The 20,095-nt window shown below is 40.8% G+C and overlaps 2 protein-coding genes across 2 annotated transcripts in view; one reads left to right on the top strand and one right to left on the bottom strand.

The window, feature by feature from the left end:
* Positions 1-15,435, bottom strand: part of LOC137339996 (rab11 family-interacting protein 2) — a 69,300-nt gene extending 53,865 nt beyond the window's left edge. Inside the window, exon 1 of the mRNA XM_068002137.1 lies at positions 14,879-15,435. Within this exon, the coding sequence (XP_067858238.1) occupies positions 14,879-15,231 (353 nt within the window). The 5' untranslated portion in view covers positions 15,232-15,435. The remainder of the gene's footprint in view (positions 1-14,878) is intronic.
* Positions 15,374-20,095, top strand: part of LOC137340384 (uncharacterized) — a 156,856-nt gene continuing 152,134 nt past the window's right edge. The window contains exon 1 of the mRNA XM_068002804.1: positions 15,374-15,580. The gene's annotated coding sequence lies outside the window, so the exon portion shown is untranslated. The remainder of the gene's footprint in view (positions 15,581-20,095) is intronic.

Genomic DNA, 20,095 nt, shown 5'->3' with positions numbered 1-20,095 from the left:
CATGGCCTCACAACCTCCCTATCTCTAATCTCCTCCAAGCCTACAAACGTCCGAGATTTCTGGGCTCCTCCAATTCTGGCCTCTTGCTCGTCCCCGATTTTAATTGCTCCACCATTGGCGGCCGTGCCTTCAGCTGCCTAGGCCCTAAGCTCTGGAATTGCCTCCCTAAATCTCTCCGCCTCTATCTCTTCTCCAAGACGCTCCTTAAAACCTACCTCTATGACCAACACTTGTCCTAATATCTCCTTATGTGGCTTATGTGTGTCAAATCATGTTTGTTCACTCTCCTGTGAAGCCCCTCGAGACTTTTACTATGTTAAAGGTGCTATATAAATGCTAGTTGTTGCGGAGGACCATTTTAATCCTATGTAAAGTTATTGGGCTGAAGGATAAGTGAGTTAAGCATCTTCAATTCACTGGTTCTCATAATCCAGCATGTCCCATTATATATCTTGTAAAATATAGTCCATTTAACATTAAATTAAATTAGTTATTGATTAAAACAATTGGGTTAACATTACTGCTTTATTCTATGGGAACATATGCTGAAAACCACTGTGTACTCCGTAAGACATAGCTCCTATACTGAGAATAAGTAATCACAAGAGCTCAAGATAGGTTTGTACAAAGGCGGCCTTTTAGATTGTATCCTTCCAGAATACCAACTCTACAGTTCCCATTATACCAAGTAGTTTCCTAAATATTGTGCCTGATTGGCATTTTATAGTGTATTTCTTGCTATTTTATTTTACTGTAAATAAATCTAACTTAAGTAGTTTAGCCTACGTGCTGTACTCTGGCGGCATGTTGTTTCTTTCCAGCCTCAGATGATAGGAGAATGCAGTGGGCATAAGCAACTTCCTATGATTCAGATATATTTATTGAAGCAGGGCTATGACAACCAATACCTGGTAGTGAATAAAGATGTAGGTTTGGATTCATAGCAGACTGTCTGCTCATGGAAACTGTAGTCTAGCAAGGAACGAGGAAAGTGTTGGGAAAAGAAAATAATGAACACAGACTATCTATTTAACTCAAATATCAGGAGTGTTCATTTAAAAAAGAACATAACATACATAGTTATCACTACCTGCTGACGTTACTGTTTTGCTATGTTCTAATCCACTACCTCACCACTTTGGCCAACAGTTCACTGTGGAACATTAAGGATTCACTCTGAATATGCACATAGTAACGGTTGCCAACTTGAAGCATTTCAATTCAAATTATATAGGGACTGCCAGCCATTTTAGTATCAAAGTCTTATGTGGTTGAAGAATTGTATCTACTTAATGGCAAAAATTTAAACCAATATTATAAAACAAATGTTAATTTTTTTTTGCAATTTACTGCAACATTGCAAAACAAGATTTATCAAAAACAGTCAGAGGTACAGATGCTCTGCTATGATATCCAACTAGAGTAGACCAACATTTATTGTTTGTTTAACTGGAAGTCAATTTTAGAAGAAGGAGATGGTAAAGAAAACAAAAAACAAACAAACATAATGATCCAATAAATACTGGGTAGCATGATCATAGTAAAATTACAGGCATCTTTTTAAGTCTAACTGAGTGATTGTAAAATGCTATTTACCATTATGAAACAAAGTCTATTGAAAACATATTGTACTGTACATTAGATCCTAAAGTAAAAAAGCAAATCTTTGCAGAAGTCTGAATAAAAAGGGGGTCACTTTTTCAAAATCTTAGTTAGAAAAAAAAGTTGGAATGTTACGATTTTAGTATAAGCCTCAAAGTAAGTTATTAAAAATTGTTACAATGTCACAGAAGTTTAATTTATCCTTTATTCTATATTAAAATATTTAGGAGATCAATTCTCCTAATCCAACTTGTCACAACTCCTTGCAAATTAGCTGTAGAAATAGGCATTATGACAATTGTATGTACCATTGTACCATGTGCTTCTGAGCAGGAACCCAGCACAATGATCTGTTCAAGTCAACCACCTGTCAAATGATGGCCAAGAATGCTACTTTGGTTTAACATTTAAAAAACTAAAACTAGATGCAGTGTTTTTGTTGATTATTATTGGTGACAAGTACCACAAAATTGGAGGTTCTACCTTAAACTATCTTGTATTGGTCAAAAATTTCAATGTGTAGAAAAAAAAAAGTTTTAAAAAGTGATATACCATAAACCTAAGGCACCAATGACTTTTACATCAAGCAGCTTGCTTGCATTAGTGCACAACTCCTACCCAAAGTTTGCAGGTCATAAGAATTTGTGTTTATGTGTGACTTTTGCACTTGATCTTACTGGAATGTAAATTTGAATTTTTGCCTGAATAATCATATGAAAAATCCTAGAGTTTATAGATTCAATCCAAAACTGTTACAGTAATCAAATAATTATGCATAAAAATCCAAGCTAAAAAGAGAAAATAAGCTCACAGCTTATTTACCTTTTGTAATAGTATAAAAACTAAAAGAAATTCCCACTAGGTACCGCTGATGTGAAATAACAAATGCTGGAACAATTAAAAAAAATCTCAGCTAGTTTAGAAGTTTAAAAAGTTTCAATTTTATTTCCTCCCCTCCAATTGTAACTTAAACTTTTCCAGGAATTGATTTTTCTAAAAAAGAGGGGCAAGCAGTGATATCTCTGGGCACTTAGATCACAAATGCACAGAGCCCTGAAAAATATCAGGAGAGAAAACCCAGTGAAAAATAGAAAGCTCCAGGAAAGGATCAAGGATAAGTTCCAGACTAATGAGAGGGGGTAGGTCTATAGAGGCAAAAAGAGAAACTTAATGGGCAGATTTCCAATAGGACATTTTACATTGTAGTATAACAAATCTCAGTGAGATCACATCAGGGGAAGTTCAACACAAAACATCTGCTTGCAGACTGCAGATAACTAGGAGATTGAAACACAAAACTCAGCACCAAGACCGTCCCAGTACCACCAAATGTACAAATATCACTGTTTGACATTACCAATTGTGACTGTTCAAAGTACAGTACCTTTTTAATTAGTTTGAGATCTATTTTTGAACCAGACAAGATCAATAAAGTAAACCAAAATAGTCAATTATACTTTTAATGGGCTTATGTTCTTTCCTCTCAAAAAGGGAATTGGAGCAAAAAGAGTTTTCATCTGAACAAAACCAGAAAAAGCTACAAATACTCAACAGGTAAAGCAGCATTGTGCAGAAATATAAGTCAAGTCAGTTGACATTAAAGATCCAAGACCCTTCCTCAATTTTGCTGGGCGTTTTACTGAAGTGTCCAACCCTCATTCCAATTTATGCCTATCAACAGAATGGCAGGTATTGTATATCATCTGTAGCATGGATGAAAATGTGATTTTACAATATGGTACAGGGTAGTTATTAAAATATATTCTACTAGTGTACTTTTATAGCCAAGAACTTTTCATCAGGCGGTCTCTCATGGGGTTACATAATTTCCAAATATATAGTCTACAACACACCTGTAAAAGGCATAAGATGCATTGTAAAAATACATTTGGAGCTAGTTACGTTACTGTACCTACTCATTCATTTTGCAGCCCCAGTCATTTTTCTAAATTGAAGCTCATTAAGTTATTGAGCATTTTAGCATTCCAACTTCTGTTGCAAGTGATTTCTATCCATCACATATTCAAGGGTTACTTCAGGTTCAATACATTAATTTCACTATATGAGGTTACCTGGCAAACATCCAAGTAGAGAGGGGCCCCATAATCTTAGCCTACTGTATTCCCCTGTTTTTAATTATTGATGTGGTTCAAGATGTTTGAGAGCAGTTACAACTTTAAAGAGGGGTATAGTTACAGAACAGCCAATGGTTTGGAAACCCCTGGGCTTCAATCCTAAAATGTAACAGTAGACCCTTTTATAATTGAATGTTCTGATACACTATTCACTGTTTGTGGCTCCTTAAGAGGTCTTGTATGAAAGGTTTCCGGTTTATAGCCTGCTTTTTGTAACCCCAACTGCTGAAAGGAATATACCACAATTAAGACAACTGTATTGTGTCATATACTATTTTTAAACCAATGCATTTACTTAAATTGGTGCAGCAGATTAATATAGGATTTGCTGAAATTTAGGAATTACAGAACAAAGCTGCCACTCAGAACAGCACCACTTTTAAAATCAAATCAGCATGGTTTTGTTAATTCTACCTCAGAAGAGTGACAAGTGACTATCATTTGTTACTGTAATCATTAATACAAAATGAAGGTGCAGTGTTAAATTAGCAACTCAAAAGTAGCTCAAAGTTATGAGAGATGCACATAAGTTAAGAGTTATAGTTTGAGGTGGACATACATAGATTTTTTAAAAAAAAAACTAAGAAACCTAGATGAAATACCATAACCCACACTGCCACCAACACTTCCAAAAGTTGAAAAGAGTAGAAGAGGAGGGATAAATCAGGATGCAGTGACTGGGTGATGCCAAGTAGATCATAGGAGGAACTTACAGGGAGGTCCTGCGGAAAATCTGTATGGGCAGCACGATAAGGAGCGACTCAAAAGTCACACCTAGAACAGCTTTTAAAATCCTGCAATCTGTTGTGGGGGTGGGGATAATTTCTTGTTTGCCACTTGTAACAAAGGGTAAATGTGCATGTGTGTGTATAAAGAATGCATTTACTATTTCTCTACAAATATCAAAAAGGAAATCTTTCCTGTTGACTTATACACCAGTATAACTGCACTTTTCAGACCATCTCTCATCTGCTTTAAAAGTAGCAGCTGTATCCTTAATACAAGTAGAATCATCAAACTAGGCTATATGTTACATGCAACTGCAACATTTGACAGAATCCCAAACTTCTGTATAGCAATATGAAAATTACTGAACAACAAAAGGTGATCAGAAACAGAATATCCACCTGGCTGGAACTTTTTAATACTTCATTGGAGGGGGGGGGGGCAGAAGAGAAAGAGGACAGGCAGTGGGTGGTGGTGAAAGTTAAAGAGGTATCCCAAAAAGGAGAAAGTTACATGCATACAACTATTTACTGTATAAAAGGACTGTGCACTGTTACAAATTCAATTTTACTCCTTCCAAGATATAACGTGGGTAACTTTCAACTTCAGCAGGGGTGTAAAACTGGCTGTGTCAGATTGGGCGCCCATTATACACCCCACAGAGTTTTCATTTCCAAGCCAATGGAAAGGAAAATTGGGTGGCATGTATAGTGATCAGCTGATCCAATCTCTCCAATTTTCTGCCCCCGAAGTTGAAAGTTACCCCATATTCTTTAAACTAGCTTACATTTACAATTCACATCAAGCAAAAAAACCAACAAATTAAAGATCAGTCTTGGTTATATGGTTATATCAAATCTCGTTGAGGTATAAGTAAAGAAACTAATAATATATTTGATTTGCCCCAATAGGTAGTGGCTTAGTATTTTATGAAATCATTTACCATTAAAGTAAGTGGCAAGGTATCCTATTTGACAATATTTGGAAAGTAGAGCCTTAATATGCAGCTAAATAACTATTGCCTATTGAATTTCTGGCAAACACTCACCCACTGTAATCTTATCTATAATTACACAATCAACATTTTTCATCAGATAAGTAGTTTAGCTCAACTCTCCTGCTACACTGACTGCATAAGATATCATGTCAATTGAATCAATATTTTTGATTAGTTGCTTTTCCCAACATTGTTGATGCTTCATGCTAGAGCTGCGTCAAAACTGATTTAATTCTTTAAAAGCCCACTCTCTAGGCTATGCTACATTTCTCAATGATGTAAATCAAATCTAAATGTGTGCATAAAACTCAATCTACACCAATTAAAGTATCAATTCAAATTATTGTACACTGAAAATGGGAACTGATAACTGCATTACCACTGACATTTTTCCCTGGAATACAAAAAGACCACACTCCTGTACATTTAAAAAAATTTTTTTTATTCGTTCACGGGATGTGGGCGTCGCTGGCAAGGCCGGCATTTATTGCCCATCCCTAATTGCCCTTGAGAAGGTGGTGGTGAGCCGCCTTCTTGAACCGCTGCAGTCCGTGTGGTGACGGTTCTCCCACAGTGCTGTTAGGAAGGGAGTTCCAGGATTTTGACCCAGCGACAATGAAGGAACGGCGATATATTTCCAAGTCGGGATGGTGTGTGACTTGGAGGGGAACGTGTAGGTGGTGTTGTTCCCATGCGCCTGCTGCCCTTGTCCTTCTAGGTGGTAGAGGTCGTGGGTTTGGGAGGTGCTGTCGAAGAAGCCTTGGCGAGTTGCTGCAGTGCATCCTGTGGATGGTGCACACTGCAGCCACAGTGCGCCAGTGGTGAAGGGAGTGAATGTTTAGGGTGGTGGATGGGGTGCCAATCAAGCGGGCTGCTTTATCTTGGATGGTGTCGAGCTTCTTGAGTGTTGTTGGAGCTGCACTCATCCAGGCAAGTGGAGAGTATTCCATCACACTCCTGACTTGTGCCTTGTAGATGGTGGAAAGGCTTTGGGGAGTCAGGAGGTGAGTCACTCGCCGCAGAATACCCAGCCTCTGACCTGCTCTCGTAGCCACAGTATTTATATGGCTGGTCCAGTTAAGTTTCTGGTCAATGGTGACCCCCAGGATGTTGATGGTGGGGGATTCGGCGATGGTAATGCCATTGAATGTCAAGGGGAGGTGGTTAGACTCTCTCTTGTTGGAGATGGTCATTGCCTGGCACTTATCTGGCGCGAATGTTACTTGCCACTTATGAGCCCAAGCCTGGATGTTGTCCAGGTCTTGCTGCATGCGGGCTCGGACTGCTTCATTATCTGAGGGGTTGCGAATGGAACTGAACACTGTGCAGTCATCAGCGAACATCCCCATTTCTGACCTTATGATGGAGGGAAGGTCATTGATGAAGCAGCTGAAGATGGTTGGGCCTAGGACACTGCCCTGAGGAACTCCTGCAGCAATGCCCTGGGGCTGAGATGCTTGGCCTCCAACAACCACTACCATCTTCCTTTGTGCTAGGTATGACTCCAGCCACTGGAGAGTTTTCCCCCTGATTCCCATTGACTTCAATTTTACTAGGGCTCCTTGGTGCCACACTCAGTCAAATGCTGCCTTGATGTCGTCAAGGGCAGTCACTCTCACCTCACCTCTGGAATTCAGCTCTTTTGTCCATATTTGGACCAAGGCTGTAATGAGGTCTGGAGCCGAGTGGTCCTGGCGGAACCCAAACTGAGCATCGGTGAGCAGGTTATTGGTGAGTAAGTGCCACTTGATAGCACTGTCGACGACACCTTCCATCACTTTGCTGATGATTGAGAGTAGACTGATGGGGCGGTAATTCGCCAGATTGGATTTGTCCTGCTTTTTGTGGACAGGACATACCTGGGCAATTTTCCACATTGTTGGGTGGATGCCAGTGTTGTAGCTGTACTGGAACAGCTTGGCTAGAGGCGCAGCTAGTTCTGGAGCACAAGTCTTCAGCACTACAGCTGGGATGTTGTCGGGGCCCATAGCCTTTGCTGTATCCAGAGCACTCAGCAGTTTCTTGATATCACGTGGAGTGAATCGAATTGGCCGAAGACTGGCTTCCGTGATGGTGGGGATATCGGGAGGAGGCCGAGATGGATTATCCACTCGGCACGTCTGGCTGAAGATGGTTGCAAACGCTTCAGCCTTGTCTTTTGCACTCACGTGCTGGACTCCGCCATCATTGAGAATGGGGATGTTTGCAGAGCCTCCTCCTCCCGTTAGTTGTTTAATTGTCCACCACCATTCACGACTGGATGTGGTAGGACTGCAGAGCTTTGATCTGATCCGTTGGTTGTGGAATCGCTTAGCTCTGTCTATAGCATGTTGCTTCCGCTGTTTAGCATGCATGTAGTCCTGAGTTGTAGCTTCACCAGGTTGGCACCTCATTTTTCGGTACGCCTGGTGCTGCTCCTGGCATGCTCTTCTACACTCCTCATTGAACCAGGGTTGATCCCCTGGCTTGTTGGTAATGGTAGAGTGAGGAATATGCCGGGCCATGAGGTTACAGATTGTGCTGGAATACAATTCTGCTGCTGCTGATGGCCCACAGCGCCTCATGGATGCCCAGTTTTGAGCTGCTAGATCTGTTCTGAATCTATCCCATTTAGCACAGTGGTAGTGCCACACAACACGTTGGATGGTGTCCTCAGTGCGAAGACGGAATTTCATCTCCACGAGGACTGTGCGGTGGTCACTCCTACCAATACGGTCATGGACAGATGCATTTGCGACAGGTAGATTGGTGAGGACGAGGTCAAGTAAGTTTTTCCCTCGTGTTGGTTCGCTCACCACCTGCCGCAGGCCCAGTCTAGCAGCTATGTCCTTCAGGACTCGGCCAGCTCGGTCAGTAGTGGTGCTACCGAGCCACTCGGTGATGGACATTGAAGTCTCCCACCCAGAGTACATTTTGTGCCCAACCTTTTGAAATATGCAAGTCTACTAAAATACACTAATTCCCTTATATCAAATCATACATATTGCTGCTGTCTTACTAAGTTACTGGTTATACAGTTACATGAAACATTACTAATTTTTGTATTTACTATGATGAAGGAAGTCAGCGATGGGGAACAGAATGTTCTCTGCTTCTACCAACCAATGCCAGTATTCCCAAATTGGGCCGAACACAAAGCAAATCTATCTTTAATTCAGCCCTAATGAAGTGCCTTAATTCCCAACCTCAGAAGAGCATCCCCTACTGCATCAATGTGAACTTTTCCCTTTCTCTGTCACCAATCGTCTCACCTCTCAATGAAATTAGTGCAAGTTATGGGCAGCTTTGGGACTGTAGGCTTTTACCCATTAGGAACTGGATTACAATTGGCCAGTGATTTCGCACAGAACCCTTGTAGTCAACAAAGAGAACAGACTTGGTAAATCAGCCTAATCTCTAGAAATAAAAGGACAACACATTAATGCACCCCAAAAACATTTAGAACATATCAAACTTTTGAATTTATCCTTTCAGTCATCTTCCACATGCTAATTGGTTTCAAAAGAGTTCTGCTGACTAACTTCAGCTTCATTCAGAGGCACAAAGGAAAGGTTTGGGATATCTATTCAGGGAAAGAACAATCTGTTCTTGAAAACTCCAATGGATACTTGATAAGATTGTAATAAGGGCTGATTGTCAATTCATCCCAATATTAATGATTAAGCTACTTATCTTTTTCAGCTTTATGGTCTTGGTTTCCAATTCTGCTCAACTCTTGCATAGTTTTCTTCCATCTAATATATTCTGGTTCTAAAAATTTCAGCCCCGCTGCACTTGCACCTTTTTCCTGCTCCTAAAGTGGTCCCATTGTTATATCACATTATCCGTCAGAGTTTATTGATGTGTGCCGAATGTTCTACGCATGTTGAGTGACTCGCAAACCAATAAATCATTTGTTTCAGTTTATTTAGATTCTTAAACATCTAACAGTTTTGAAAATAATCTCTGGAGACAGCGGCATAACAGAAAACCAAACACCCGATATAATTCTTGTGTTCTTCATATAAGGAACAGTGGCAACACACAGGTGCAGTTTGTAGTATTAGCACTGAATTAGCAATTGAAACCATGGTGGTGCAAAAGAGGAAGTTATTGCAACAAATGGGAAGCTTAGGTTCACTCCAGAGCTAAGTAGGGACAATGTATTTTTTCTTTCACCTTAGTTATGCATAATGGTGCATCAATTTCTCCCATACATGTCTTTGTTTGGAAGTTAATGTAGCACAGTGAACTGCATGGATGTTAACTATGCTTTTTTATTCAAACACTGGGCACATTTCTTGATGGTAAATTACATTAACAGGTGTAGTAGCCAGCAGCAGGCAACCACTAGAAGCCACCCATCTACCATGAACAGCCAGCCATCAGAGGCCAGGCAGCACACAGCCGCACATCACGATAGCTTTGAATGAAATCCTCAGTCACTTTACAGATAACCAGGCCATTTAAAATTTATAAATGTTTCCCTCTCCTCAGGTACTGCACCTCCACCGCCCCCCCAACTCCAGCAATCCAAAACAGCTGTCACCACCCCAATTTTCAAAAAACCTGTCCTCAGTCCTGCAAATTACCACGTCATCTACAACCTCCAACTGTGTCAGCCATGGCTCATTTGGTAGCTCTCTCGCCTCAGTCAGAAAGTTGTGGGTTCAAGTCCCAGTCCAGAGAATTGACCACATAATTCAGACTAACACTCCAATGCAGAACTGAGGGAGTGCTGTACTATCAGAGGGGCTGACTTTCGAATGAGACATTAAACCAATGCCCTGCCTGCTCTTAAATGGATGTAAAAGATCCCCTAGCACTATTTCGAGTAAGAGCAGGGGAGTTCTCCCTGGTATCCTGGCCAACATTTAGCCCTTAAACGTCACCACCAAAGCAGATTATCTGGTAATTATCAAATTGCTGTTTGTGGGAGCTTGCTATGCGCATTTCCTACATTACAACAGTGACTACACTTCATTGGTTGTAAAGGGACGTCCTGAGGTCGTGAAAGCCGCTATATGAATGAAAGTCTTTCCCTTTCCTCTTCTAAGTCCTTGAATGTGTTGTAGCCTCCCAAATCCACACCCATCTTTCCTGCAATTCCATGTTTGAATCTCTCCAATTAGCTCTCCATCCTGCCACAACACTGAAATGGTCCTAATCAAAGTCACAAATGACATCCTTTGCGACTGTGCTGTATTTTCCCTCCTCTTCATGCTGTCTCTTGACAACATTTTTCATTGACATGGAGTCACTCCACTGGCTCTGTTCTGACTGCTTGTGCGACATCCAATCTTGGATGAGCCACAATTTCCTCTAGTTAAACATTAGGAAGACCAAAGCCATCGTCTTCAGCCGCTGCGAAAAATGACGCACCCTTGCCACTGATTCCATCCCCCTCCTTGGCCACTGCCTCAGGTTGAACTAGACTGTTCGCAACCTCGGCATCTTATTTGAACCCGAGCTGAGCTACCGACTCTATATCCTCTACGTCTACTTCCATCTCCATTTCACTGCCTGCCTCAGCCCATCTGCTGCTGAAACTCTGATTCATGCAGTTGCCACCTCCAAACCTTTTTATGTCAATGCTCTCCTAACCGGCCTCCCATGTTCCATGCTCTGTAAACTTCAGCACATCCAAAATTCTGCTGTCTGTGTCGTATCTCGCACCAAGCCCTGCTCACCCATAACTCCTGCCCTTGCTGTCCTACATTGGCTCCCGGTCCTGCAACATCTCCAATTCAAAATACTTCTCTTCATCACCAAATCCCATCATGGCCTTGCCCCTTCCTATAACTCTAACCTCCTCCAGTTCTACAGCCCTCTGAGAATTCTGTTCCTTCAACTCTGGCCTCTTATGCATCCCTTCCTTTGCCTCACCATTGACTGATGCACCTTCAGCCATCTAGACCTTAGGCTCTGGAATTCTTTCCCTAAACCCCTCCACCTCCCTGAAGACCCTTCTTAAAATCCACTACTTTAACCATGTGTTTCATATCCCTCCTAATATCTCCTTCTTTGGTATGATGCCATTTTTGCCTAATCTGAAGTGTCTTGGGCCATTTTTCTACATTAAAGGCACTATATAAATGCATGTTATAGAATAGAATCATACAGCACAGAAGGCCATTCAGCCCATCGTGTCTGAGCCAGCTCTTTGAAAGAGCTATCCAATTAGTCCTACTCCCCTGCTCCTTTCCCATAGCCCTGCAAAATTTTTGCGTTTCAAGTATATATCCAATTCCCTTTTGAAAGTTATTACAGAATCTGCTTTCACCACCCTTTCAGGTAGTGCATTTCAGGTCATCATAACTCACTGCGTAAAAAAATGCTGCTCATCTCCCCCCTGGTTCTTTTGCCAATTACCATAAATCTGTGTCCTGTTATCGACCCTCCTGCCAGTGGAAACAGTTTCTCTCTGTCTACTCTATCAAAACCCTTCATAATTCTGAACACCTCTATTAAATCTCCCTTTAACCTTCTCTGCTCTAAGGAAAACAATCCCAGCTGCTCTAGTCTTGCCACATAACTGAAGTCCCTCATCCGTGGTACCATTCTAGTAAATCTCCTTGCACCCTCTCCAAGGCCTTGACATCTTTCCTCGAACACAGTGAGCAATGTCACCAGTGTCTGCTAATATTCTGTAAACTTGCAATGTGGATTATTATAAATTAGTGTAGTATTATGAACATTACGAACGCATGTTCAAGAACATTGTTTGAGCCATGGTATCTTATGATGAACAAGCATTACAGTTGTCAGTATCCAACTTGAGTGTTGCCAAAAAAGCAAAACTAATCCCAACTCAGAAATTCTGTCTGCAAAAATCAGTTATTATTTCCTGCCCCTCCAAAGAAGTTTTCTGTCCTTGGATTATCTTCACCTTTTTCACTTCTGCACAAAGCAGCTTAATTTGTTGTTGTTGATAACTGCAAAATCCACAGTGGTGGCAGTATGTAACAGCTACAGGATGTATTACAGAAACTTGCCAAGGTTACTTCGACAGCACCTCCAAGCTCTTTGACCTCTACCACTAAAAAGAACACCAGCAAGCAAGCTCATGGGAACATCAGCACCAGCAAGTTTCCCTCTAAATTACACACCATCCTGGCTCACACATATACTGCCATTCCTTCATCAGCATCAGGTAAATATGCTGCAATTCCCCATCTAACACCATCATGGGAGCACCATAAAAAGGACTGCAGCAGTTCAAGGAGATGGACTACCCCACTTCTCAGGGATGGTTAATAAATGCCACCCTTCCAGCATTGCCGACACCTGCAGAACAAATAATTTAAAAAAGTCTAAGGCTTAGACTGAGGAAAATAATCAGAACTTCCGAGCACCATTTGTGCAATAGGTTCATTGTACTCGAAGTCAACTGTCCTTTGTTGTGTGTTGACAACTGTCCTTTTAAAATAGATGACTCTCGGCAGAGGCAATAAGTCTCCTCTGTGGTTCATTTCTCTCTTTTCACTCAGGATCAACTTGGCTTTTAATAAAATACCTGCATCGGAGCATGTAAACATAATTTTACACAAAATCAAAGTGAGGTACAATTTATCAGAAATGAAAATGAAATTAAAAATTGAACTTTTTTCCCCTTTCCTAAATGTAAAAGGACAAGCATTGTTGAATATACATACATGCATTTCTCATCTATATTAAAGATTTTTAATTGACCAGATCTTCTGTGACATTACTCATGGTGAGTCAGTAGTTTTAGGAGAACATGGGTGTTGTGAATTAGTATTATTAGGAACACTGACTTATTGGCACTGAGTGTGACTCTGGGATCGGCCAGTACTAGAATCTGTCTCAGCTTCTCGCAGTATTTTAAGAGAGCGGTCCCAAAGTCTGTGAGCACCAGAAAGGGGAGGAAGAAGAGGGAAGCAGATGTGGGGGATTGGACCCAAAATGCCTTTGGTCCTTTCCCTTAAATGCATTCCTGCCCCACCCCATCAGCCTCCTCCCTGACCAAAGCCACTTTTGTAAGCCCAGATAAACTGGCACAGGCAATGATAGGCTGAATGGCCTCCTCCTGTGCTGTACCTACTATGATAAACTTCACCCACTGTTTTCCCCATTTTCAGCTGGTTCCAGTCTATGTTCCTGCCTCAGATTTTCTACTTCTTAAAAAAAGTTAATGGATGGAAGATCACAGAATGGGGTCTGAATTTTCCTGACTATGAGTTTCTGATGTGCACCAGGAGCACTGAAGCATAGAATTTACCCTTTAGTTTAAAATTGGTGAGTTTGCTGACAGCAACATAAATTTCTATAAAGAAACAAATCACCTCACAAAAGTTCATCCTGAAGTCTCAGAAATGAGGCAGAAGAGATTTAACTTATTTTTAAAATGGTAATAAAAGAGGTGAGTGACTAAACAAACCCAATCTTAATAATTTCCATGTTCTTTTTTGTCAACAAAGAAACCACACCTGTTCTAATTACAGGTGTTTGTCTGGGCAGTTCAGGATTGAAGGCAGCATGTTAATAATATGAGTCTGTACTAAAATAAGAGATCTTTAAGAATTCAATCTCCATTTTCTTTGAAAGTCTTTTCAAAAAAGCAAAGAAACTTTCAAATCCTCAAAGTCCAACCTGACTGAAACAAATAGGATTGAGAGTCCCTATTCCAGGGAATTCAACTCCAATTCACTCTGGTGTGAAGTCAGGCCTGGACACTAGATTTGGACTGTATTAACTTCATTCATTCATTTTTCTTTGCATCAATGCACAATTGTAGTGTAAATGCACCCCAAGACAAATTGATGATTCAAACAGGTCAACATCTTTTCTCAAGTATTATGGCATGAATATATATCATTGATTAATTGTGATCACTTGAAAGAAAAGCTTTACTGATGCAGAAGGCATGCTGAATATTGCAGAAGTGGTGCACCTTAGATGTAAAGATAATAAAGTGAATCAATATTTGACCAATAAAGATGACATAATATATAAAACATTTTTTGTAATCTACTGCCAAAGACACACACTTACCACTGATATAGCACTGCCAAGTAATATCCTATCAAGTTCAATGACCTTTTGCTATGTCATCTCTATTACATAATGAGATCAAAACTTCTTTTAAAAAGTTGAAGAAAATTGTTTTTAAGCAATTCAAATCATTCAGAAATCCCCCAAACTGTAGAAATACTTACCTCAGAACTACTATTGTGTCAACCTGCTGCCAATCTTTTGTTGGAGGAATGATTTTAGATTATGCACACTTCATACATCTATCCAAAATATACAACACTATGAACAAACTACAATTTATATAGGTTGAATTATTAAAAGTGTAAATTCTTAAAAAAAAACGATTTTGGAGGGCGGACAGGTGAAGTACTGCTTACCTTTTACTCAATGGCAGATTTATACAATCAATTAAAGAGACCAAATAAAAAGGAGAAACACTTACTCTTTCTGTCTCCTCGACTTGTTTTCAAAAAGTTCATTGAGGCAAATGGCTACCTGACCGAGGAATTTATCCAGCCCCACCAGTGAACGGTGCATGGTAATCAGGTGAAGGGTGTATTTCTCCGGGGTTCCCAGCAGCAGCAGACCAGGAAATTCGAAGGATACCTCCTCCTTCCATGTCGGGGACAAGGTTTTTTCCGCTACTGAGGTCGAATATTTCTCCTTGCCCAGCTGGATGATGGTGTAGGTGTCGTTGGTGCCGCTTTTGCCTTTGGGCTTCAGATCCCGGGCTTGCATGACAGTCACTTGGACGTGGGTAGGAAACCACGTCTGCGACTGCTCCGCCAGCATCATTTATATCTATCGCTCTCCCTCTATTTTGTTCAATATAATCTCTCTTATCTCATTGAAAATATACACACTCGGTGAATATTCAAACCCAAGGTTGTCTAGAACGTCCTGACCGTGTCAGCGCCACATTCCCTCACTGCTGTCGGACATAATAGGCCGGAATATAAAGAGGAAACCCATGCTCTTCCTAATCTCCCATCCTTTCTGCGTCCTGATGGGAGGAAGAGTCAGAGGTCAGAGTTGAAACTCTCCCCGTTGCCAATAGCAACGCACTTGGCTTCGGATACACAGAGGACAGAGGATTTGTCTTGTGTGCCACTGCAAGGCCTGCATTTCAAAAACATTCTTAGAGGTAAGTAGAGTATATAAAAAAAGAATGTGATGTATATAGAAATATAGTTTATATCTGACTGAGTGGAATTACGACGGACATTATACCTTATCAAGGAAACCTCAGGTGTGAGGCCGATTGAAAACCCATTTGAACAGATGGAGCTGTGTTTATTTTTTGAGCGTTGAAATGCATCAAAGGATTTTTAAACCGATATAACCAATTGTGTGGTTCCCCCCAGGGTCCTGCAGCTTCAGCTCAGCTCTCAAGGGCGATCTGACATTGCGGACCCCTTATTTTCCTGCGGGCACATGGGAACATTCCCATTAGTGACAAACAGGGCATACTAGTAGGGAGTGAAAACGTAACAAAATTCATGTTTTTTTCGAAAGAGGCAAACTAGATTTTGATAAATCTATATTTTTTCAGTTTAAAATAGAGGAATTCTTTGAATAAAAGCACTTCCCGGTGTGAGATTCTTTCAAAAAATAATTCTTATATTTTCCATTTGGATAGTGACACGTTGAAGTATGTCACTGTGTCGTTATTTTTCATTCTTTTCACATGAAAATATATAATTCTCAATATTGTGTTGTAACCTCTTTATGCTAATAAAGGTTAAGGGGAGATTTGATAGAAGTAACACCCTTATTTAAAAAGGGTAGTAGACAGAAGGCTGGAAATTATAGACCAGTTAGCCTAACATCTGTGGTGGGTAAAATTTTGGAGTCTATTATTAAGGAGACAGTAGCAGAACATTTGGACAAACATAATTTAATAGGATAAAGTCAGCATGGCTTTAGGAAGGGGAAGTCATGTCTGACAAATTTGCTTGAGTTCTTTGAGGACATAACGTACAGGGTGGATAAAGGGGAACCAGTGGACGTAGTGTATTTAGACGTCCAGAAGGCATTCGACAAGGTGCCACATAAAAGATTATTGCTCAAGATAAAGAATCACTGGACTGGGGGTATTATTCTGGCATGGGTGGAGGATTGGTTATCTAACAGGAAGCAGAGAGTTGGGATAAATGGTTCATTCTCGGACTGGCAACCAGTGGCCAGTGGTGTTCCGCAGGGGTCGGTGCTGGGTCCCCAACTCTTTACGATCTATATTAACAATTTGGAGGAGGGGACTGAGTGCAACATATTGAAGTTTGCAGATGATACAAAGATGGGAGGGAAAGTAGAGAGTGAGGAGGACATAAAAAACCTGCAGGGGGATATAGACAGGCTGGGTGAGTGGGCGGAGATTTGGCAGATGAAATACAATATTGGAAAATGTGAGGTTATGCACTTTGGCAGGAAAAACCAGAGAGCAAGTTATTTTCTTGATGGCAAGAGACTGGAAAGTACTGCAGTACAAAGGGATCTGGGGGTCCTAGTGCAAGAAAATCAAAAAGTTAGTATGCAGGTGCAGCAGGTGATCAAGAAGGCCAACGGAATGTTGGCGTTTATCGCTAGGGGGATAGAATATAAAAACAGGGAGGTATTGCTGCAGTTATATAAGGTATTGGTGAGACCGCACCTGGAATACTGCATACAGTTTTGATCTCCATACTTAAGAAAAGACATACTTGCTCTCGAGGCAGTACAAAGAAGGTTCACTCGGTTAATCCCGGGGATGAGGGGGCGGACATATGAGGAGAGGTTGAGTAGATTGGGACTCTACTCATTGGAGTTCAGAAGAATGAGAGGCGATCTTATTGAAACATATAAGATTGTGAAGGGACTTGATCGGGTGGATGCGGTGAGGATGTTCCCAAGGTTGGGTGAAACTAGAACTAGGGGGCATAATCTTAGAATAAGTGGCTGCTCCTTCAAAACTGAGATGAGGGGAAACTTCTTCACTCAGAGGGTGGTAGGTCTGTGGAATTTGCTGCCTCAGGAAGCTGTGGAAGCTACATCATTGAATAAATTCAAAGCAGAAATAGACAGTTTCCTAGAAGTGAAGGGAATTAGGGGTTACGGGGAGCGGGCAGGAAAGTGGACATGAATTTAGATTTGAGGTTAGGATCAGATCAGCCATGATCTTATTAAATGGCGGAGCAGGCTCGAAGGGCCGATTGGCCTACTCCTGCTCCTATTTCTTATGTTCTTATGTTCTTAAGTGTTCAAAATCATGAAGTGTTTAGATAAAATAAATAAAGAGAAACTGTTCTCATTGGCTGAAGGGTCGAGAACCAGAGGACATAGATTGAAGGTGATTGGCAAAAGAACCAAAGGTGACGTGAGGAAAACCTTTTTTACGCAGCAAGTAGTTATGATCTGGAATGCGCTGCCTGAAAGGGTGGTAGAAGGAGAGTCAATCGTGGCTTTCAAAAAGGAATTGGATAAATACTTGAAGGGAAAAAATTTGCAGGGCTACGGGGAAAGAACGGGGGAATGGGACTAACTGGATTGCTCTTACAAAGAGCCGACATGGGCTTGATGGGCCGAATGGCCTCCTTCTGTGCTTAACCATTCTATGATTCTAACCTCTGATTATTTGGAGTATGAACTGTCTATTAAGTCTGATAAATTTCCTCTAAAGATAAATATTGTCCAATTATTGTCTGTAAGAATAAAACAATAGTAATAAAGTACCCTGTAAAGTACTTAAGCTGTTGCTGAAATAAATATAGAGTAGAGGGCTGCATTCACAGGACTATCCATTAAAAAATGAAACATTTTGTCCTTGTACAAGACTGTGGTTAGACCTCATTTAGAATATTGTGTCCAGTTTTGGTCAACTCACATAGTGGGTGATGTAGAGGCTTTGGAAAAGGTTTAGAGGAGTGCCACACAAATGTTTCCCAGTTTAAACATCTTAGCTACCTAGAGAGGCTTAAAAAGTTGGATCTATATACTTGAGAGAAGAGTAGGCTCAGTGGTGATTTGATCGAGGTCTATAAAATAATGAAAGGTCGAAATCCTGTGTTTAAAAAAACTTTTTAAAGCCCAGATAAAAGTCAGTAATCAGCTCTCCTCTTTCCACCTAACTTCTTTATTCATTGCAGTGTTCAATTAAATGGTTTTAGTTGTTGTAAACTCCTAATTATTCTTCCCATAAGGATTTCTGTCGAAGACCTTTGGTTATTTTCTCATTTTTCCTAATATTTTGGTTTCTTTTGCATTGTTTACTCCCTCTGTGCCCACCTGCTAAAATCTGTTTTTATTTTTTTTCAGTATAATACTGGTTACTTTCCTTACATTGTGTTGCCTTACACTTTAGCCTCGATGAGTACTTTACTGCTTCAAAACTTTAATATTTGCTCTTACTAATTTAAAAAAAACAACAACCACAATAACTTGCATTTATATAGGACCTTTACCATAGAAAAATGACCGAAAGTGTTTCACAGAGACTTAAAGGAAAAAATGGACACCAAGTCAAATATGTTAAAAGGGGTGAAAAATGCTTAGCTAAAGAGGTGGGTTTGAAGGAGGGTCTTAAAGGAGGAGAGGGAGATAGAAGTTGATGGGTTTGGGGAGGGAATTCCAGAATGTGTGACCTTGGGTGACTGAAGGCATATCCATGGCAAGGGTAAGGCCATGGAAGGATTTAAAGACAAGGATGAGAATTTTAAATTGGGGCACTAGGAGCCAATATAGGTCAGCAAGGACAGGGGTGATTGGCAAGCAAGACTTTGTGCAGGATAGGATACAGGCACCAGAGTTTTGGATGAGTTGAAGTTTACAAAATGCAGAAGGTGGGTGGCTAGCCAAGAGGGTATTAAGATAGTCAGTTCTGGAGGTGACAAAGGCATGGATGAGAGTTTCAGCAGCAGATGGGCTGAAGTAGGAGTGGAAGCGGGTGATGTTATAGAGGTGGAAGTAGTAGCTCTTTGTGATGGAGAGGTCATGAGTGAAATTAAATTCAATAAATCTGATAATTTTTTGAAAAGTGTCTGACCTACATGTGACACATGTCCCACAATATGTGGTTGACTGTTAATGCCTTAGCAAGCCACTCAGTTGTAAAATAATCACTGCAAAACGGAATCATAAATATCAGATGGACTTATCAGCAATGGCCCATGCATCATCTTCACTAACATCTGGGGACTGGTGCCCAAGATGGGAGAGCTGACCTACAGACTAGACAAGCAACAGTCTGACATAGTTCTACACACAGATCATGGAAATTCCAACTTCCCTTCCAAGGCACACACCATTTACTACCATTCCTTCACCGCCACTAGGTCAAAAACCTGGAATTTCCTATCTAACCCCATCATGGAAATACCATCACCCCAAGGACTGCAGCGGTTCAAGAAGAAGGCCCACTATACCCTTCTCAGAGCAACTACGGATGAACAATAAAAGTGACCTTGCCAGCGTCACCCGCATCGTGAGAACATACAAAAATCAGCTACACATTCAAGGAGTGTTTGACTTTTTTTTATTCATAGAGTAGCATTGGGGGTAGTAGCATGTATGATACATGTGTACAGTTATGCCTTGCACTTTGGGTAATGCTGCCACATGCTTCTAAAGGAAAACTGATAAATTCACTGGCTCTGACGAGCAATACTTTAGTGACTTGAATGATGCA

Source organism: Heptranchias perlo, chromosome 21 (assembly GCF_035084215.1).
Source record: "Heptranchias perlo isolate sHepPer1 chromosome 21, sHepPer1.hap1, whole genome shotgun sequence".
Classification (NCBI taxonomy): domain Eukaryota; kingdom Metazoa; phylum Chordata; class Chondrichthyes; order Hexanchiformes; family Hexanchidae; genus Heptranchias; species Heptranchias perlo.
The sequence above is the reverse complement of the archived record's forward strand: the minus strand, read 5'-3'. Positions and strand labels throughout refer to the sequence as shown.